The sequence below is a fragment of the Phocoena sinus genome, chromosome 14, assembly GCF_008692025.1.
Source record: "Phocoena sinus isolate mPhoSin1 chromosome 14, mPhoSin1.pri, whole genome shotgun sequence".
NCBI classification, from domain to species: Eukaryota; Metazoa; Chordata; class Mammalia; order Artiodactyla; family Phocoenidae; genus Phocoena; species Phocoena sinus.
Genome location: NC_045776.1, coordinates 16,543,539 through 16,565,638, shown reverse-complemented (window position 1 = coordinate 16,565,638; position 22,100 = coordinate 16,543,539). Strand labels below are relative to the sequence as shown.

Below are 22,100 nucleotides of genomic sequence, written 5' to 3'. Positions count from 1 at the left end.
TCAGAGCGGGCGCTGTGTTGGTTTTGCTCCGTGTAAGGTTGACAAGGCAGTACCGACTTGCGGCCACACCGGGGCAGCCTCTTCCCGGCTGGCGGCCGGGCCGGGCGGATCGGCGCCGGGGCGCCGACAAAGCACCCAAGTTGAGCTTGCCAACAATTTAAAGGGGTCCAGAAACATCCATCTTCCCCCCTTTAACAATTACGGCGAGCTCAGGGGTCTTGGTGAAAAGACCTCGGGGAAGAGAAATGGACTTTCTTGTGGAAAATGCCTTCAGCGGCCCCAAATGCCCAACCCGCCCGCACCCCAAAGCGGAGGGAAAGCGGGAGCGGGAGGGGAGGGTGGGTCAGCTCCGAGGGGACCCGCTTCACGGCTGGGGAGGCCGCGGGGAACCGCAGGGGAGCGAGGGGGTGGGGTGGGCACTGGGGCCGAACTCCACCACCCCCGCGCCCGCGGCCCGCCCCCCAGCCCGGCCTGTGATTGGCTTGGGGGGCGCGTGTGCCCGCCCCGGCGAGGCGGGGAGGATCCCCTCTGAGCGCGGGGCGTGAGGAGGCGGAGGAGGGGGCGGGGAGAGCGGGGGCCGAGAGGGAGCGAGCGTGGGGGCGGACGAGCCGGGTTCCAGAGATCAGAGAGCAGGCTCGGAGAGGGGCGGAGAGCGGCGGGCGAGCTGGGAGGGAGGGAAAGCCCGGCGGGCGCTGCGCCGCCGCCGCCCGCTGCACGGCGCGCTCTCGGGACCGCCGGCCCGCAAGGCCCCGCAGCCTTCCGGGAGGAAGCGGCGCAGGCAGCGGCCGGGGAGCGCGCGCTCGGGCTCCCTCACCTGCCGGCGCCCGGCGGGACGCGCGCAGGGCGGGACGGCCCCGGAGGAGGAGGGAAGACCTGGCCGCCCGCGCCGCAGCCCAGCAGCCCGGGAGCACGTCTGATCCCGCGCGGGGGGCCGGCTCCATGGCGACCGGGCTTGGGGAGGCGGTCTACGGACTTTCGGAAGACGAGGTGAGCTGCGCCCCCTTCCCGACGGGACTCCCCGGGAGGTTCCTGTCCGGCGGCGGCAGGGAGTGGGGAGTGGGACGACTCCTTGGGTGCGCGTCCCCCGCGCCTGCTGGGGGACCCCAAAGGCGGGAGCGTCCGGGAGCGGGGTCCCGGTGGGGTGCTCGCTTCTTCCGCCCTGAGCCTGCCGCCCCTCCCCCCCCGGCCCTGCGCATTGTTTGTAAATAAAGCGGCGCGACGCCCAGCGAGCCTGGGGTTCACTCGCCGCTCCCCGCCTTTGGGTGGAAGGAGGGCGCGTGCGCTTCTCAGCCCGCGTGTTCCTTTCCTCCAAGCCGCGTCTCCTGGGGCTGTGGGGCAACTTTCCGCCTTTCGCCCCTGCAGCCCGGGAGTCCATGACGTGTGTCACGTCTGGGTCGCGGGCTGGAGACCCGCGCCGCGCGGGGGAGCCCGGGGCCGCGGCAAAACCTGGATTGTCTCCCCCTGGAACTTTCTAATGATGGTGTCAGCAAGTGTTCTGATGCGTGTGTGCTTGTTACGGTGGGAGAGAGTGAAACGTTCTGAGCTGTGCGTGTCCGACCCTCTGTCTTGCAGAGTCTAAAGCCAGGAGTGTGGATTTCGGGGTCTTTTTGGTGGGGGGAGGAGATCTAGGATGGGGGCAGGTGCTGCTGGAAACTTGGGGGAAGCTTGCAGCCCTGCCATTTTTTTTTCCCTCTCTGGGATCCAGCACCTCCGGGGTGGGTGGAGAGAGGAAAGCTCAATTGATCCTTTTTATTGATGAAGCGAATTAAGTAAGCCACGCCCCCGAGGCTGCCGTTTCGCCTGGAAAGGGCTTTGTTTTTACCCTCACTCTCTCCTCGCGGGTTCCCACTCCCCCCTTTTGAGAAGATCCTGCTACATCACTGCTTAGATCTCTCCCAACCAGCCACGCTCGGGTCTTATTAGTGTGTTGCTCTGCCAAAAGAGGGGTGGGCGGCTGTCGCTGGCGCGGCGTGACGGGCAAGCTGGATGGAGCAGGTAGGAGGGGTTTGCCATCTGGCGGGGCGCGCGTTCAGGTCTGGCTCCCCTTTCGAGAGGTGAATTTACAACCCAAGAGGCATTACTCAGCGGGGAGGTATTTCCTATCCTGGTTGTGCATTTCATGATAAGTTAATGTCTGGAAATTCAAGGATTTCTGGGTTTCTCTTTCTTCCTCTCCTTTCTTTTCTGAGATCCCCTCTTTCTCTGGTGATAGGGGTGGGGTTAATAGACACGACCACGTTATGGCTTCTCTCCCACCCTGGTAGTGTGTGTGTGCGTGCGCGCGTGTGCGCGCTCCGTAAGTGTGTAATGGAATAGGTGTTTTAGGGTGGAGAAGGTGTTGTGGGTATGTTCCCCCCCTTAATGTTGCTAGGTAAAGCTTGCTGTGGTATTTATTTTATCAAAGAATGATCGCAATGCAAATAATGTGATTGGCGTTTCCGATCATTTTGCCATGCTGGGCTCTTGTAAAATATTTCCCCCCCTTTTGTGCACTTACCTGAGGATGGGTGAAAAGTAACAGTGTTTCACTTACCCAGGGGGATCTCCTCTCCCTGTTTTCTCTTTGAGGAGCTTACTCTTTCATTCTCTACTTCTCCATTTAATTAGTAGCGGTAGAGGGCAGGCAGTGAGCTTTTAGAAAGGTGGTGAGATACACATTCCCAAACAAAGGGGCATGAGGACAGCTGCCTTTCATCTTAGGTCTTTTTAAAAAAATGACTTATTATTATTAAAAATCCCTGGAAAAGAGAATTCTTAAAGAGCGTTTTGGGAAAAGCAGCTGGATAAATGAATCACATGCATGTCAGTGTAGTTTCTGCTTTGTCTGCATTTACAGTTAGTGTCAGAATCGACCCAGAGCACATCTTACCACTTTTGTCTAGGTGAGTTAATACTGATGATCTTAATTGGTGTCTAGGGCAAAAGTGAAGGATGGAATGTAAACAGAATCAGAGTGTGTGAGTGTGTGTGTTTGTGTATGACTGGGTTCACTCCTGTATGTTGCTGGAGGGGAATTTAGGGCTGTATAGGGAATAGTAAGAGGTGATGAGGACATTATATTGATTGATTGAGTGGTGGCCATGTTGGTGATACTATTTAGTTCCACACACTATTCCGAAAGACAGGTCACATCTGTCTTCCCTTTTCAGCTTGTCCTACCAGTGGTGAGGAAAAAAAAAAGAAGGCAGGGCTGTTTTGATGACTTCACATTTTTATGGTATTTGCTTTTTATGGGAGGTTTCATGCTGTCAGGTTGCCCTTCGGAAGATCAGGGGTTGCCTTCGTGGAATATTAACAAGAAATTGTTGAATTTGAACAGCTTGTTTTGTCTTCCTGAATTAGCCTGTGTAAGAAAACAAATGGAAGATTTTAACAGGCTCTTAAAGTAGATGCCTGATGAAACAAACAGCATGGTTGTTTTCCCAAGGCGTTCGCTTCAGCTCATACAGTTGGGGTGCTGTAGATCATCACAAACAAAGGTATTTTGATTGCTGTGTGGAAGAGCCACCTTATAAACCTCTTAGCTAAATAGGCATTCGTACCTAGCAAATTTCATAAAAGTTTGTATTTTCACTGAAGGTTGGTGAAAAGCATTATCGTGTGTTTGGCATGCACTTAGTTGTATCCCGTCACAGAAAGACGCTTTAGCTCTAAGCACTGCTGGTGATGAAGCATTGCATTAACCCAGAAAATCGCGGGATGCCAAGACAGAGGGTATTGTTCCTAGGTCTGTCCAGCTTGTCAAATGAAAGGGATTAAATGTGGGCTTTGCTTGTGTGAGTGCATGTGCTGTTTATTTTTTATTGTGCCTTTCTGGCTAGGGTTCCTCTGGTGAACTATAGTTCATATTCACCCGGATTCAAATTAAGTCCATTTAGGTAATCAAATTTGAAATTGCTATCAGACGAAGGGCTTTTGGTATTGGAGGGATTAGCAGATTAAGCAAATTTCTGATTCAGGGCCCAGGATCAGATTGATTTGGAATCAGAACAGTTTGGACTAGTTTCTGCATTTGGCTTAGTTCCTTGGTGGTTTTTTGTTTTTGTTTATTTTTTGGCAAGCTGCAACCCATTTTGGCATAGTTTACTCGTGAATGTTGCTGTTAACCTTCTGAAATCTTTTATTACAGCATCTCAGAAAGGTATCCTTTATTTACAAGATTTTCTGGTGAGTGAAAGTTTGATAACTTTTTCCTTAGATATGGCATTTACATTTTTTGGCGGTTAGAATGAAACAAATGGCATAGAGATGAAGGCCAGGCTGACGTGGGATGATACTTTTGACACCCTCCCTCTTTATTTTATGCAAATAAGGATAGTTGGCTAACATTTCATATGTTTTCTCTACACCTGGCACTGTGTTAAGCCTTTATGCACTTACTGTCTCATTTAATTGTAAGAACCCAGTGAGGTGTGCTATGATTTACAGCTGAGTGGAGGCTTAGAGAGGTTAAGTGACCTGCATAAGGACCCAGAGCCAGTTAAGTTGTAGAGTCAGGATTTGAACCCAGTTCTGTTGATTCCACAACCCTAGTTTTTAACATGCTCCCTCTCTTCCAAGTACTTGAAAAGTCTTCATAACTAAGTTATTCAGGATAATGTAGGAGATAAATGTCAGGGGTTGTAAACTGATGGCTTCTGGCCACAGTTGACCAGGGACCCTGCTTAGTATTATCTCCATAGTGTTTTAAATCTTGGGAATTTTCATGGAAAATGGTAAAAATCTGACTTCATTGGGGCTACATTCTCACCTGGCAAGTTAATGGGTCTGAGTTGTAGCTCTTGAGATGTGGCAGCTGTGCTACAGTTGCCACGGTCTCTTCTTCTCCTATAGTCTTAGGAGTCTTCTTGCTCATTTGCATGTAATTACCCGCTTCATAACAAACATTTAAGGTTAACCTTTGGCATGGATATAGTATTTTCTTTACTCCAAGATGCTGTCAATTTTAAGATGCACCACTGCTTTATCGACCACTAAGAAAAGAAAAGCTGTCAAGCTGTGATAATACTGTTGATTTCATAAAGCATCATTATTTCAGAGATGTTAAAATATGAAAACAAGGATGTGTTAGAATTCATTAATTACTCTAACCGGAAGCCTGGGATAACCCTGGGTCATCAGTTTCAAACACCACGCCCCATCAGTCAGTAATTTTTTTTTTTTGACTGTGTTGTATCTTCGTTGCTGTCTGTGGGCTTTCTCTGGTTGTGGTGAGCAGGGGCTACTCTTCTTCACGCTGCGCGGGCTTTCTCATTTCAGTGGCTTCTCTTGTTGCGGAGCACGGACTCTAGGCGTGTGGGCTTCAGGAGTTGTGGCACATGGGCTCAGTAGTTGTGGCTCACAGGCTCTAGAGTTCAGGCTCAGTAGTTGTGGCACACGGGCTTAGTTGCTCTGAGGCATATTCCCAAACCAGGGATCGAACCCCATCTGCGGGTTCTTAACAACTGCGCTACCGGGAAAGTCCAGTCAATAATTTAAAGTCAACTCCACTCAGATTTCTGCTCTTCTGTCTCAGAGAAAAGGGCTAGCATAAGGGAAATGCTCTTAAGTGGACATCAGCAGAGAAGAAACAGGGAACCTAGCTGCTGGGCCACCTGATTAGCCACATGTGAGTAATTGAGAATAGTCGTTAATTTATAGAATGTGGTCCATGTGTGTTTTCTAGAGATTACTTGAGAAACCCTGCAGGCCATTTTTGCAGCTGTGCAAAAAATGGTCACAAGATTGCTTTCAGAAATTACAGTTTGGGTATTGTTTGGATCTGAAGGAGGATGCTGAGAGGCCACTTCTCAGAGGAACATAAGCCTTGTCCCTTCATGCCAGCTCCAAGTGCCTGCCTGAGTCAGGCCTATCCCTGCTGGTCGGGGAGCTCTCTACCCAGGACACGGGCTACCCCGTGTAGGTACATTTGAGAAACAGACCCTAAAAGGGCCTAGGTTTTATGGTGACATTTGAAAGCAGTTTTTAAAATCGGCCAATATAATGTACTGGTTTTGTTTTGCTTTGTTTTGCGATACGCGGGCCTCTCACTGCTGTGGCCTCTCCCGTTGCGGAGCTCAGGCTCTGGACGTGCAGGCTCAGCGGCCATGGCTCACGGGCCCAGCCGCCCCACGACATGTGGGATCTTCCCAGACCTGGGCACGAACCTGTGTCCCCTGCATCGGCAGATGGACTCTCAACCACTGTGCCACCAGGGAAGCCCTAATGTATTGTTTTAAATTCTCCTCTCTGTTGGTTTTTCTTTGTGTCAAGGAGTCTATGGAATTTGCAAGAAATTGACATTCTAATGTATAGTCTGTTGAATTTTATAGTCAGAATGTTTATTTGAATTATGTCCTCACTGAAAAGTAGTTTCCTTAAGGAATACAATTTTTTGGTCAAAGGCATGAGGAGAGTGGCAAATGGGAATCCTCAGATGACTGCAAGTTCTTTTCCATGTGGGATGCAATTTAATTTTAATTTTATTATATTTCATTTTTTTGGCCTCGCCATGAGGCTTGCGGGATCTTAGTTTCCCAACCAGGGATTGAACCCTTGCCCCCTTCAGTGGAAGTGCAGAGTCCTAACCACTGGACCACCAGGGAAGTCCCCAGAATGCAATTTAAAGGGAAGTGATTGAATGGGGCCTGGGCACCTGTCTCTTCAATGCAGCGAGTGCCCACATCACCAAGGAAACTTCCTTGGAAAGTTGTTTGGGAATTGTGGGAGCATCCATATGCTTGGTATCCGTTCAGGAGAAATATGAATAATCTCAAGGAAGAAACCCCTGACGTTAAGAATGGTTTTGGAATGTGACATCATCACAGCAGTACTTTAGAATTCCTGCTACATTGCTTCTGCACGCACCCCAAGGGGAAAAGCTGTATGTTCATTGATAATTCATAACCTTTCTGTATTGTGCAGTTATTTATATAGTAACCATAAAAACATGGTAGTATGTGACTGGTGGAAGAAACAAATTAATTTCTCTGTGATAGATTGAGATCATATTACATTTTAAATTTTGAGTTAAGAAGACGTTGAAACAGGTTTTATTGCTGCTTTTGAATTTTGGGTCCTAGACAAGTAGCAGCAATCAAAAGAGACCCTAACTGGAGTTTTTAAGCATTTTGATGTGGTAGGTCTTTTTTTTTTTTTTTTTTTTTTTTTTGCGGTACGCGGGCCTCTCACTGTCGTGGCCTCTCCCGCTGCAGAGCACAGGGTCCGGACGCGCAGGCTCAGCGGCCATGGCTCACGGGCGCAGCTGCTCGGCTGCATGTGGGAACCTCCCGGACCGGGGCACGAACCCGCGTCCCCTGCATCGGCAGGCGGACTCTCAACCACTGCGCCACCAGGGGAGCCCTGTGGTAGGTCTTTGAGTAAGTGTTTCTGTCCTACCGATAGATTTGGGAATTGGTAATAAACCTGACTACCTAGTGATCTTCTGACAATCCACGTAAAAGAGGATTAAAATAATAAACGAGTCATATGATGATGGTAAGTATTAAGGTTGTAGGACTAAGGAAGAGCATGAGAAGTGTGACAGTGTTACTTTCTGTTTTTATATTGTTTCTCTTCCAGGTCGCAGTATAAACAAATATATTTCATTTTCCGACTATAGGTGGCAACGTTTGTACTGTTTCTGTTTAATGATGTTACTGTTGGCGTTGCTTGTTGGTGGAATATAGAAATGGGAGGATAGTTTAGAGATGAGGATAAGGAAACTAGATTTAGAAAACAGTATTCTCCTATTAACTAAAAAGTCAGTTCTTTACTGAAAACACTTCAAGTGGTATTTCTCATTGTGGGCAGTATCAGGAATCATCTGTTTTCCAAGTTTTTCAGGGTTCCTCTTATCCGGAACATACTAAAATTTGGGGGAGGGACAGGCATTTGGATTTGGGGGAAAAAGCCCCCATAACATACAAACACACAGGAAAGGTCCTTTGAGAACCACTGTCACATCCTTTCTTCTTGGGTGCATAGGGACTTCTGAATAATTCTACTTGCATTGTCCAGACCGTTTCATGATTGCTGTCATTGACTTTGAGAGAAACTAACAATCTTCGCTACTCCCGGGTATTGAATTGCTGGAGATATTCTTGGTTCCTGAGGCAAGACCGCGGCTCAGGTTCCGGCAGAGAGAAAAGCAGTGCTTAGAGATCTGGGACACTTATTTCATGGAAATATAAGATCTCCTATAGGCATAATGTTTTATTCTGAACCCGTGTGGCCTGAATTAGGCTTTAGGTGAGAAGAGCTGTGTTACATAAGCACGTCCCAGGTAATGAGCTTGAATTTGACGCTTTGGTCGACTTTTTTCCCCTGAGTTCAGAGTCCTGTATTGATTCAAAACTGGCCAAGTTTAATGGTGAGGCTATCAGATTCCCTTGCTGTCATCAAATTCACTGTTTGGTGACTTCTTGGCAGGCAAGCATCCACTGAGAGATTTCGTATTCTTTTTATGCTTCCTATTCACCAGGAAAAAAGGGCCATTCAAAAATGACTTTTCTTTTAGTGTAAAATGCTGCGATGTGAAATCCATCCTGTGAAGGTGCCCCCTGGCGGGGTTTGTAGGGATGGTGGCCCCATGCAGGGGATGAACACACCCAGGGAATAGTCCCATTGCTGGTTAGGGTGGTGGCCCATCACCCGGGACTTGTCAGGGCTTCCCAGATAATGCTGAAGTGAAATTTTGATGGATCGCTTGAGTGGCTTAGGTCACCTCTGTGGTCACCTCTGTCTTCCAGATGGAGACAGTGTGTTCCATCTGTGTGACTAGGTCCCTCCGGACCGAGGGAGCAGACCCGGGTGGGGACCCTGTGGAACAGCGACAAGGGCCTGAGCTGTGCCTCTTGTGATTCTTTTTTTTTTTTTTTTGTGCCTCTGATTCTTGGTGTTGCCTTTGTTAATACAGTTTTCATATTTTAATTATATTTCCCATTTTCAGCCTTATTCAAGGCCCGGCTCTTCCTGGTCTCCTCAGGCGCAGTTCTGGATCACACTTAGTGTCTTTTAGAGCACTTTGTAAAGCTGGACTTGCCCTTGTGGGTTGTCATAGTAGTGAGGCAGCTGCAGCGAGAAAGATGGACAGACAATTCACTCCCACCTGGCTGGAGGTCACATGGAGCTGCCCCAGTTGAGCATCTGTTTTAATGTTTTAAACTTCAAAGTTAAACCAGGTTTTTGGCAATCTGTGACTTAAAGTTTTTAATGTACATATTGGCCACCGTGTTAGGTGTCACCAATGTGGGGACTCCAGGGAAGACAGGCTTGGGTCCCAGGTAATGGAGCAGACGATGAAGATCCTCTCTACTAACTTTTCCTGTTGTTTAACTGAAGATGTTTGTATCGAAAGGGTTAGTTTTTATTTACATGTATTAAGTTTTGTTTTTTAGTGCTGGAAGTCACCTTGGTCTGGTTTTCCCAGAAAATGAAAGCAAGCCGATGCTACTTAGAGACTTATTTTGCTTCATAAGCACTCAATATTAACTATTCATGAGAAAAAGTGGGTGGATGTGTATCCTGCTCAATTAGAAGCTCTACATACTTCCGAGTCTCCCAGCTACTTTCAGCTCTTGAAGAATGGGAATCCGTTAAATATCCTGTACTTTCTTTTCTAAGTCTCCATTTTTTTTCCTCTCTCAGTTAATCAGTGGTTTATCTTTGGGTGTCACCAGAGTGCTAACTTCACCTTCATTGGCAATTTGGTAAGGAAAGGGGAAGGAGTGGGGGGTTTAAAAAAAAAAGCAAAACCGAGCATCAGTTTGCTTCCTTCTATCCTTCTCATTCCTTTTGTGTTTTGTATACCGTGTGTGATGATTAGGAAGCAGCTGTAATGAACAGTAAGTTGGTTTTTAAACTTGGAACTGGCTGTATTTCCTCCTCGCCTGTTAACTCCTGAGGATAAATGAACGTGGTTCTTGAATTAAGCTGTAACTAGAGTGAGCTGAACTCTGTGGATTTTGAGTTCCAGAGTATGTTTTTGCTGATAACTGAGAAGTTGGTATGGGCTGCGCTGCCTGCCTTTGGAATAGAGGTCTTAATTGTCAGTGCGTGTTATTAGTGAAAGAGAACATTTTTTTTTTAAAATGGAATTTCTTCAGGTTTATTGAGATATACTTGACCTATAACATTGTATAAGCTTAAGGTCTACAACATGATGATTTTTTTTAAATGTATTTTTTAACATCTTTATTGGAGTATAATTGCTTTACAATGGTGTGTTAGTTTTTGCTGTATCACAAAGTGAATCAGCTATACGTGTACATATATCCCCATGTCCCCTCCCTCTTGCATCTCCCACCACCCTCCCTATCCCACCCCTCCAGGTGGACACAAAGCACCGAGCTGATCTCCCTGTGCTATGTGGCTGCTTCCCACTAGCTAGCTATTTTTACGTTTGGTAGTGTATGTCTGTCCATGCCACTCTCAGTGAAAGAGAACATTTAAGCTGGAACTAAGAGCTTTTCCTCCTTTGCTGGGAGATGTGAGATGGAGAAGGGTATTTATTGTGCAGCCACAAGGATGGGAGAGGGGGTGGGGAGATATTGAAGAATATTTAATAACATGGAGATGACAGTAATATAATAGTACGTGGGAAAAGTAGGTTACAAAACACTGGATGTGCTGTTTCTCCAAAACAGTAGAATCCTATTGTGGTTAAAAGTGTTTATGCATAGGGCTTCCTTGGTGGCGCAGTGGTTGAGAGTCCGCCTGCCGATGCAGGGGACATGGGTTCCTGCCCTGGTCCGAGAAGATCCCACATGCCGCGGAGCAGCTGGGCCCGTGAGCCATGGCCGCTGAGCCTGCACGTCCGGAGCCTGTGCTCCGCAACGGGAGAGGCCACAGCAGTGAGAGGCCCGCGTACCGCAAAAAAAAAAAAAAAAAAGGTGTTTATGCATAGGAAAAATGACCAGGAATATAACCCATGATGTTAATGGCAGTTATCTTTAAGCAAAGGAATTACAGGTACTTCTTCTTGTCTTTTTTGCTTGCTTAATGTTTTCTATATTTCTACAACAAACTTTTTTTTTTTTTTCTTAACATAAGAATAAGTCTGAAAATGAGGTAGAAAGAAACCTCCCAAATGCATGTACTTCAGGCTTTGGGTAAAAATTAGAGCACTTGTTCCATCCAGATATTATAGTGTTTGTTCAGTTGAGCACATTTTATCAACGCCCTGCTTTGTGCTTTGTATCTGAGGACATCAAGGTCATTGCATTGCCACTTGTGCCTTTCAGTAGCCTCCCAAGGTGGGAAGTGGAGGGGAGAGGTAAAAGGTTGGTTATTTTTTCAGAAAAAGTGGCTGGTAAATCCGATCTTCTTTTCACCAGCAGCTTGCAAACTAGATGTTTCATTTTCTCCACTGTAGACACGTATGATTTTTCATCCTTCAGGGCACTACGGTTGCATTAAAGTCATTTAAATCTTTAGTAGTGTTCTGACTTTTTCGTGTGTGTACTATGAAAATTGTGACCTGTGATCAAACTCAAATTTGTTTCTCTGTATTTTGTTTTCTTGGGTTTCGAGTGAGAGGTCTTGTCGTTACCTAATTGCAGCATTGAGTAGCGTTTAGATATCAAGGTGATAACTGAATAGCTATAGTCATAGGGACACATAACAGAGTGGCTGGAAGCTCTTCTTTGTTTTGCCTTCAAGCTAAGTAACGTCCCTTGAGTAACGTCCCTCAAGTGTCATTGTTTCCCAGGGTATGTTTCATGGTTGTTCCTTCCTGAACGGAAGGACAGAGTTGGCAAATACATGTTACATGTAACCTGGGACATCGCTCTATCCCCCTTCCATCAGCCTTTTAGTGTTTCTGAAATAAGGATGCATCTTACAGTTGATAAGTGTGTTTAATGTGGTGGTAGGTTCCTTGCACACTTATCTCCTCCGTATCCCCCATCCTCCCCAAAGGTACAGCTTACAGGTGATGGTATCTTAGAATTGTGGCACTTGAGTTGGCCAATCTCAACTTGTGTGTTATGGTAGATCCTTGATAGTTGTTATGGCGACTCCAGCCTCATCTCTCTTGTTCAGTTATGATGTGTCTATTAAGAAGTACCCACCTGGACCGTAGGACAAGGGCCAGCTCAATGATATCATCGAGGAATCAAGTTTGTTTTTCACGACTCCGCTATCTACAGCCTGGCCCTGTTCAGAGGCCTTATTGGTCTGAGGGTGGCTGCCAGTGGCACTTAGAGCTTTGTTCTCTTTTCCTCCTTGCAGAGGAAAGATAATCGCTTCCTGTGGCTTTCCGCTTAAGATCAATGAAATTTCATTCCTATAATCACCCAGGAAATCTCTCATTGTGTCTCACTGGCCCACAGAAGCTTCGCTCTGCTCCTCCCTCACCCAGCCAGTGGGAAAGAGGGGGTGGAATTACCTGTATTGCCTTACTGTTTCAGCCCATAGTGCACCTGTTGGATAACTCACCCACCTTCAGAAATGTTCATGACTTCATGAAATCACATGCTCCCTTTCCCCAGGGAGGCAACCCAAATATTCATTTAAGTATTGCAGGGATCTCTGGGTGATACACTGTCACTTCTCTTCCACCTGAAAGAAGGTTTTTTTTTGGTCTAGTGACTATGGCTTAATTGGTTATGTTCCCCCCAAACCATCCAGGCTCCAGTGGTGAAGGAGGAACAGGTTATTACAATAAACCTCCCATTTGGAGAGGGAGAAAATAGGGAAGCTCAGGGTATGGTTGCTGGCGGAACAGGAGTAATGAGTTGTTGCCTTGGTCAGCCAGTCCGGCAGCTTCCGGCTCTGCTGCATTGTGTCCAGTGTGAGGATCCTCCTTGGTCCTTGTCTTCTACAGCCGTGCCTGGATGGATGGGAACTGGCAGAGCGCCTCCTCTTGGGTCCTGCTTGGTGTGAGTTTGGGACTGCAGGGTGGTTTGTCTGGGAGTTGAGCAGCCATAGGCTGGCATCATCTGAGCTGAATACGTGGCAGTGTTGCTCCCATGAAAACTTAGGTTCCGGGTGTTTTTGCTTCCAGTCAATTCCATGGGCTGGTAGTGACAGCCAGTGATCTTATCTAGCTGAAGTCGGTGCTTCTGGGAATTTCTGTGTCTTAGTGACAGGTCTCTGTGCCCTACTCAGCCCATTGTTTCTGCCTCAGGGTGATTCGAAAAATAGCCTCCGATGAAGAGGCACAAAGTTTGGGTCCAACAGACAACACGGCACTTAAACTCACTCTCCCTTTGCTTTACCTACTCAGAATGACCAACTTCTCCAGCCTGGTACTGTGGGACTCACAGGACCCTCCACCTATCCCACCCCCCTTCGGGCATTCCAATTTTATTTATAATGCTACTGTATCACAAAATCTGTGATAGTTAGGGCTCTTGATTGCAAGCAACAGCGACCAATTCTGATGAATTTGAGCAGAAAGGGATTTATTGAAGGCATTTTGCATAGCACAGAAGTACCTGGAAAGCTGGAAAGCCAAACCTGGGCAGTGGTCAGGAACTAAGGGAGGCTGGACACCCAGAATTGCAGCCAGAGAGCCTACAGGAAGCATCTGACAAGGGCTCCAGGGCTCTTAGACACTGAATGCCACCTCCGACAATGTTCCCCACCTGTCTCTGGATGCCGTGTGGCAGGGCTCCACCTGCTGTAGCTGCATCAGCTCTCTTATTTCCTACTTGTGTTGCGGGTCCTCACAACCACTCTCAGTCTCCATGATTCGGCAGAAGGACTCACAACACCCAGAAATGGGTACACTGACAGTTACAGTTTATTACGTGAAAGGGTAACAAAGCAAAATCGGTAAAGTTGGATAAATATGCCCGGAGTGACATCTGGAGGAAACCAGCCGGGAGCTTCCAAGAGGCCTCCTCCAGGGGTGTCACACAGGATGTGCTTAATTCCTCTATCAGCTACTGTGATCACATATAGGAAAAGTTGTCTACCAGGGAATCTCATTAGAGAATCAGTGCCCAAGCTTTTTATTGGGGACTGATTGTGTAAGTGCCCTCTGCCTACCATGTACTAAAATTCCAGGCTCCCAGAAGGAAGGCAGGTGTTTGCACAGTCTGGGCACGCTGAGGCACACTTAGCATTTAGGGAACGTTTATATCCGTGGAGGGAAGCCAGCCAATCTTGCAACTGGGCTTTCTAAGGATAGCAGCCTCAGGCCCGCTACACTTATTCTTTTCTTCCCACTGTCTCTTTGCGTCCCTAGTGGGAAAACTCAGGCAGGAGCCTCTGATTGGCTCACCACAACCATGGGCTTACATCCTTGCTGCTGGGGGAGGGGTGCGACGAGTCTTTTTCTTCCCCTTTTAAACTTTTGGTTTCTGTAGTGGGAGATGGACCCAGCCTCCCACCAGAACTCACGCTGTGGGAATCCCCAAACACAGGAAGTGGTGTCTGATGTTGGGAAGTGCAGCATCCCTCTTCCCAGAAGCAGACGCCTCTAAGCATGAATCAGGCCCTTCGTGGTGAATGAAGGGTTGCAGCAGTGAGGCTGGGTGGTGTGAACATTTGCCATCCCGGCATCGGGGAGGGGCTGTGACATGTTTTTGCAAATTTCACGTCCCTGAGGGGGGCAAAGTGCCCCCACCAGGTGCCATGGGTGTGCACCTGCTCTTCAAGAACCTATAGTATGCTATAGCAGCAGTTCAGCTGAGATCTGAATGAGGTGTTGACAGCTACTTGAGGTTTGGGGACAGAATATTCCAGACAGTGGGGATAGCAAACACAGAGGCAACAAGCTTGAGGAACAGAGAGAGAATTAGCCTGGCTGGAGCATGGGGGGCGGGGGTACTGGCAGGCAATGGTCGGGGGTGTGGACAGGGGACCGATCCAGAGGGCTGGGTTTTCTCAGCACAGTTGGGGAGCCATTGGAGGGTTTTAAGCAGAGGAGTAGCAGAATCTGATTTGTGGCTTGAAGCACCTCTGGGAGAAAGGACTGTTGGGGCAAGGACAAGAATGAAAGCAAGGAGACCAGTCCGGAAACTCCAGTACTGGTTGGTCGAGAGGTGGTGGTGGGCTGGGGTCCAAGGAAGGGCACAGGGCAGTGTGGTGACGTGGATGGATTTGGCGTGTATTTTGGAGGAATTGCCTGGCTCTTGATAGACGGATATGGAGTTACCACCCAGGATTATGGTGTGAGCAATTAGGTGGTCAGTTACCGAGAGGAAGATCTCGAGAGGAATAAGATTAAGGGGAAATGGGGAAATCCAAAGGACTGTTTTGATTAGGTTGAGAGTAACATACCTACTCGGCTTCCAGATGATGCCAGCGAGCAGGTAGGTGTAAGCCTCTGGAGCCCAGTGGAGCTGTCGGGGCAGGGGTGGGACGTTGGGGTCCTCAGCATGTGGTTAGCTTGTGGGGCCTGGGAACTCGGAGAAATGAGGACTAGTGAGAGGAGAGCACAGGCCCTGGGTCTGTCAGCCTTTGGAGGTCTGGGCCAGGAGGCGTGGCCTCTAACCACGTGTGGCCTCGGGAAGGCTGCGGGGGTGGGGTGGGGTAGTGGGAGTGGTCAGCAGCATCCGGTGGCAGGAGGACAGTGAGTGTGTGTGGACGTGGCTAGGTGGATGCCCTGGTCATCAGGAGTGGGGGAAGGGGTGCCCCAGGCAGGAGAGGAAGGAAATGTGGGCATGCAGAGGCAACTCTTCAAAGGAATTTTGCGGTGAACGGGAGTGAAGAGACGCCGCTGCAGCTAAGCAGGGGCCAGGGTCCTGGAGGATGTTTTCTTTTCTCCAGTTGGGAGATACCAGTGTGTGTGTGGTTGTGGCAGAGAGGGAGAAGGCGATGCAGAAAGTGGATCGGCTCGTGCAGTGAGGTTGGGGTGAAGGCCGAGGGGCCGGCTCTTAGGTGATCACAGCCGTAGAATTTCTGGGCCTACATTTGACATCATCTTGGTGTCGCCGTAAGTGATCCTTCAGTGTCTCAAGCTAAGGAAATAGGACCCAAATTGACTTAATACACCAGTGATGTCCTGCTGCCCAGTGAATGGCAAATAATCGTGTGCCTGGCCGTGTGAACAGAAGTTTCCATTTGCAGTTAAAAAGGCGTGGGAGAGGGCTTCCCTGGTGGTGCAGTGGTTGAGAGTCTGCCTGCCGGTGCAGGGGACACGGGTTCGTGCCCCGGTCGGGGAAGATCCCACATGCTGTGGAGCGGCTGGGCCTGTGAGCCATGGCCGCTGAGCCTGCGTGTCCGGAGCCTGTGCTCCGCAACGGGAGAGGCCGCGACAGTGAGAGGCCCGCGTACCGCAAAAAAAAAAAAAAGGTGTGGGAGAATTGAGTCGACATCAAACACAGCTGGTAGCAGACCCACATGGAACCCCAGGGAACCAGCTTGGTGGCAGCTAGTGCCATAGACCGTAGACCTAGTTTTATACTTCTGTAAATGAAATATCAATCAAAGAATTTCAGCCAGCACAGAGAGGAGATTTGAGAATTTTTTAACCTTTTAAACTGAGCATCAAGCTTGAGAAGTACTGTTCTAATGAGTGGTTGAGAACCACAGTTCACTTTCTGGGGTCCTCGGACCTTACTTCTCCATTCCAAGCCCATTTATAGTCTTATATTTTTGTATATTGTTATTTTGTAACAATCACCTTCAGTTTTGTTAGAATGAGGCTGGTCTTAATACACAAAAAGAAGATTAAAAAGTACAGGAAGGGGCGGGAGTGACCAATAATGGACAATTTGATGGATGGGATGAGGTGAGTTGGTAACTCCCAAATTTTGTAACATCCTGTCACTCCAGGGAGGAGGGACTTCTCAGCTTCCCAGTCTTTTTTTTTTTTTTTTAATGATTAAAAAAAAATTGAAGTATAGGGAATTCCCTGGCAGTCCAGTGGTTAGGACTCTGCGCTCTCACTGCCGAGGGCCCGGGTTCAATCCCTGGTCGGGGAACTAAGATCCCATATTCCACAAGCTGTGCGGTGCGGCCAGGAAAAAAAAAAAAATTGATGTATGGTTAATTTACAATATTGTGTTAGTTTCAGGTGTACAGCAAAGTGATTCAGTTACACATACATAAATAGATATGTGTTTATATGTATATACACTCTTTCAGATTCTTTTCCATTATAGTTTATTACAAGATGTTGAGTATAGTTCCTCACGCTATACAGTAGTTCCTTGTTTACCTGTTTCATACCCAGTAGTGTGTATATGTTAATCCCAAACTCCTACTTTATCTCAGTTTCCCAGTCTTGTTGTGGTGATTTTAACACCTGGGCAACAAAGACCTTGCCCTTCTTTGCCAGGTGACCTTAATTCTAGAGTCTGCGAAATGATGGTTTCAAGCAGATGCTCTGGTCTGGGCAGTGGCAGTTTCAAGGATTTCTTTGCCCTTTTAAAGAATCTGTGGAAACTAAAAACCAGTGTAAAATGATCAAAGATGAGTCTGTGCCCTTCTTCTTTGGAATGTGTTTGCCTTTTACGGGGGCTTAGAGAAGCAGGAGACCTTTTAGAATTTTAGGGAAGGAGGATAGTTAAGAAAATTTTAAGTAAGTAATGATATAGACTAGAAAAATGGAGGGGTAATCTGTATGGCATGAGCAAATAAGGGTTTTTTTGGACCAGCTGATCTGATGAGATTGTCTAATCTGAGATTCTGTCTTGTGTGGGGCAGCCACGCACGGGGCCTGATGTTGTGCTGGGGACTGAGATGGCCAGTGGACAGCCCTTGCTGCTCTGAGGGTCTGACCTGCTTGAGACGGGCATGTAAACAGCAATCAGTTGTGGTCAGTGAAGTAGTGGCAATGACTGTGCAGGACGGTGCTGTTGAGTCTGGGCTGTGAAGGTGGGTGGAAAACACTGGTGTCCGGCTTCGAACACTGACATCTGAGCTGAGTTTTAGATTAAAATAAGCCAGTAGTTAAAATTCAGGCACTTTTCATGTGCTAGGTGCTGATGTGTATATCTGACGAAAACTCGTGGAGTCTTCACAACAGCTCTTGGAGGTGGGTACTTTTATCTCCATCTCACAGATGGGAAAACTGAGGCACAGAGAGGTTAGCTAACTTGCTTGGGGGTCACAGAGCTAGTAAGTGGCAGAGCCAGGACTCGAACCAAGGCACTCTGGCTGCAGAGCCTGTGGGTGGAACCACCACCCCATGGTGTCTCGGAGCAGTTCTCCAGGGAGTGGGGAGGAAGGACAGCAGAGGCATGGGTGGCCCAAGTCACAGGAGGAAGTGGCTCTGTGTGAATAGCCTTGTGGACCTTGTCAAGGAACTGGAACTTTATCTTCTGAAGCGCTTTGAGAACCCACGTAGATCTGTGCTTTTCTAATGCTCACCACGCAGCACCGGGAGAATGGATGTGAGGTTGGACCACAGTGGGAGGTCCTGCAGCTGGCTGGGCAGAGTTGGTGGTGATGACAGTGGAACCAACCAAGCTGGCGGGGAGGCGGGGTAAATGCAGGAGATATATAGGAGACGGAAGGCATTGGATGTGGTTACTGATTGATTAGGTGAGAAAAAGGGAGCAGTCTAGAATAAATCCCTGCCACCCAGGTTTGTTTCAGAAGACTATTGGATGAGAGGAAGGGAGAAACCCTTTTTAAAATTAAATATTTACTAAATACCTGGTAACAGTGGTTTTAAACTGTGGAGTAAGCCCCCTGCCCCCTGAAACACTTGGCAGTGCCTGGAGACATTTTTGGTTGTTACAACTTAGGAGGTGCTACCGGCATCTAGTGGGTAAGGCCAGGGATGCTGCTAAACATCCTATAAGGCACGGGATGGCTGCCACGATGAAGAGCTATCTGGCCCCAAATGCCAATAGTGCCAAGGTGCAGAAGCCCTGCACTAGTATATACCAGTTTTACGTGGTTATCTAATTTAATCCGTTAACCCATCATGTGAGATTATTAAATACTCTTTTCCACGTTTTTCAGATGACAAAAGCAAGGCTTAGAGAACATGGGTGGCTTGGCCAAAGCCACAGAGCTAGTTAAGTGCTGAGTTGGAATTTGAACCCGGGTCTTCTGTCTGTCCCAGTGTAGACGTGCCCTTTTCAGTTCTCCTGCTGTTTTATTCATTGCAGAGCTGCAAAGGAAGAGGCACATTGAATTGTGGGGCTCTTTTTTCTATAGTGCTGGCTCCAGACTGGAGAATGCAGGAAGGAAGGTGGTTATTTATACGCAGCTCTGCACAGGATCGAATTTTCCAGTCCTGAAGGTCTTACAGCAGGGAGTTCACGGAAGTTATCACTGTCTAGATGTCGGCTTTCTCCCGCAAATATGAATATGTACCATCTTTTCCTTTTAAAAATACTACTGTTAAATTAAGGTAAAATAAAATGTGAAAATGATCATTTTAAGCCCTATTTATTCCCTGTGCATATTAACCATTGCAGCTTCTCAGTAATTTAATTACTGAGTATCCCTTGGGGGAGAGATTGGGAGGGTCATTCGGGACTGCCCTGGATTTAGAGATAGCAGAACTGTTAAAAATACCTTGATTTGCCAGAGGTAAGGAGCCCTTTTGAGAATTAGTTTGTTTTAGTGTGGTATGGAATGACAAGAGGGCTTTTGATGGCTCAAGAGAGAGTGTGGAGTTTAGAATTGTCAGCTGCTGTCTGCTTTTAATGGTTATTATCTGGTTCCCAGGCAGCCTTCCTTGGTGGCCCGTGATAGTAGAGGCTTAGGGACAGGGTTTCCACATTTGAACTCTCTGTAATGTCATATTACCGGTATTTTCAAGGTTATGCATTGTAAGATACAGTCTTTCGATGGTGATCTGAATGAGGCTGCCCTGCTGAGATAGGTTTTTGTGGGCATGATTTCTCTGCATAAAACAGTCTTTGTGTTGACCCCAAGTCCCGTTTTGTGTCTGGCCTCCCAGCGGCCTGGTGCTTGCTTGGACTGCTGGGACCACTGGGTGAGCGTGCAGTTTCTGTCCTTTACCTATCAGCTCTTTTGTCCTTAGAGGTGCTGGGACTCCTGCATCCAGGCAGTGCTTCTTTGGGGGAAACCTGTTTGCTGCAGCGTCCAATCTGATGCCGATTCTGCTAGAAATTAGAAGCTTCGGAGGGCAGGAGTTTGGTAAGCAAACAGCAGGGCCTTCCGCTTTATGTTAGGAGAGTCCACGTTTTCATAGAAAATCAGAAAAAAAAAAATGGAGAAAAGGAGGACTCAGAACTTTACACAGTGTGCTGGTTGCTGGCCTGGATTATACTACATACAACATTGAACTCGAGTGTGGTTTTTTCTTTTCAAATTCCTCGTGTAGATTTACACGTATAACACGAAAGTAGTAATAGGACATTTTGACAAAAAAATTGAAGGGGCGATCAATTAAAAGATCACTTCTAAATTTTGACAAAAAAATTGAAGGGGCGATCAATTAAAAGATCACTTCTAAATTTAACCCAATATTGAAGAAGAAGAATAAAAATAACATGTTTTATTCACTATATTAATGTTACTATTTACTCAGTGATTACCTGATTGGGCTTAGGTTTTTTTTTTTTTTTTTTTTTTTTTTTTTTTTGGGGCCCGCGGGCCTCTCACTGTTGTGGCCTCTCCTGCTGCGGAGCACAGGCTCCGGACGCGCAGGCTCAGCGGCCATGGCTCACGGGCCCAGCCGCTCTGCGGCATGTGGGATCTTCCCAGACCGGAGCACGAACCCGTGTCCCCTGCATCGGCAGGCGGACTCTCAACCACTGCGCCACCAGGGAAGCCCTATATAGTGTTTTTTTAAAGGCTGAATAAAGTACACTCCCTTGAGAGAAAGGACATAAATGAGAACTTCACGGGTTGACTTAAATTATTTTTATCTTAATGTTTCTTAAAATATATCCAAACATAAAAGGAGGAATGAATGTGTTTATAATGCATCTATCACCATAGCTATCACTGTAGCCAACGCACAGATTCATTACAAATCCAGTTCCCCGCCTAATTCAGTTCAAATTAACTGCATGGTGTTTGATGTGGCAGGTGATGCTGATTTGTTGAAGCCGCGTCTGTCATCTGCTCAGGAAGTACTGGCTGCTGGGCCAAGTTTTCTCCTCCTGACCTACCGTGTGCCAGGTGGTGGTTACTCACTCTGTTTTCCTTTACTCCCATTATTCAGACTTCTCTTACACCGTATGCTGGAGCACAAACACATCAGTCTTGTTAGCTGGACACACAGTGGAATTACCGATGCCCTCTCGATCATGAATACTAAGACCAGTTTTAGCCCCAGAAATCGTGGCGAGCACTCCGTTACTTAAAGTGGTGTTGTTGATGATCTTTGTATTAATGTATTAAGATCGTCATGGCCTGAGGCTTCCTGGACCGGATGTGGTCCGCTCTCATCCAGCAGTGAGGGAGTCGCTGTGGTGGGTGGTAGAGCCTCTTTGGACAGCCCATGTATTTTGTCTGTCAGCTGTCATCACGCAGCTGTGATTCATCAGAATACAGATGATTCTCACCTGGCCCAGTAACATCTACCTTGAGAATGTCAATCAGATCTAATACATCTTGTGCCATAGTTGCTATTTGATCTTGCACTGGTCTTCTCTTTGCTTTTAAAGACAGCTTTGTACTGAACATTTCCCTAGTTGGAGAACACAATTCACTCAGGCTCTCATCTTTCCATTCCTTAGCAACCCTCTTTCCATTGCCACCATCAGATGACCTTGCTGATTTTCCAAGTAAGAAATGCTTTTGTTGTATTGTTTTCAAGGCAAACAGAGCTCCATTTTTATTGGCTCTGGAGTCCCCTGGCAAGGAAGGCACCTCTCAGGGTGCTCTGCTCAGCGTTGAGTGGGTGCCTCGGCTACACACTTGGAGTTGTACTTCCCTAAGTTGAACTTTAGGATTCTTGCTTTTAAAAAAAATTCCGTTCGCCCTTTGCTTATCTTAGCCAGGGACAACAGTAAAATGAGGAGCAGTTTATTTATTTTAACAGACATGTTGGACGTTGCCCATCCAAAGGAGCATTGCCATTCAAGGTGGTTTCTTGGGGAGGCCTTGCCTGTACTCTTAACAGGGTAACCAGGGGTCAGTGTGTTTCTTGGTAATCCTTACTCTATCAAAACTGCCTTCTCAGCCAGGCTACTAGGCACATTAGGCTCATTACCTTATAACAACACCTCATTAAAATGGTCTTAACCGGGTTGAACCCTCATCTTAGTCACTATGCTTGGCTTTGAAGCTGT

General features: G+C 47.4%; 1 protein-coding gene across 3 annotated transcripts in view; it reads left to right on the top strand.

Moving 5' to 3' along the window:
• The first annotated feature begins 593 nt into the window (after window positions 1-593).
• Window positions 594-22,100, top strand: part of NEDD4L (NEDD4 like E3 ubiquitin protein ligase) — a 338,971-nt gene continuing 317,464 nt past the window's right edge. For all 3 annotated transcript variants that reach the window (XM_032654296.1, XM_032654293.1, XM_032654292.1), the window contains exon 1: window positions 594-987. In XM_032654296.1, the coding sequence (XP_032510187.1) occupies window positions 940-987 (48 nt within the window). In that variant the 5' untranslated portion in view covers window positions 594-939. The remainder of the gene's footprint in view (window positions 988-22,100) is intronic.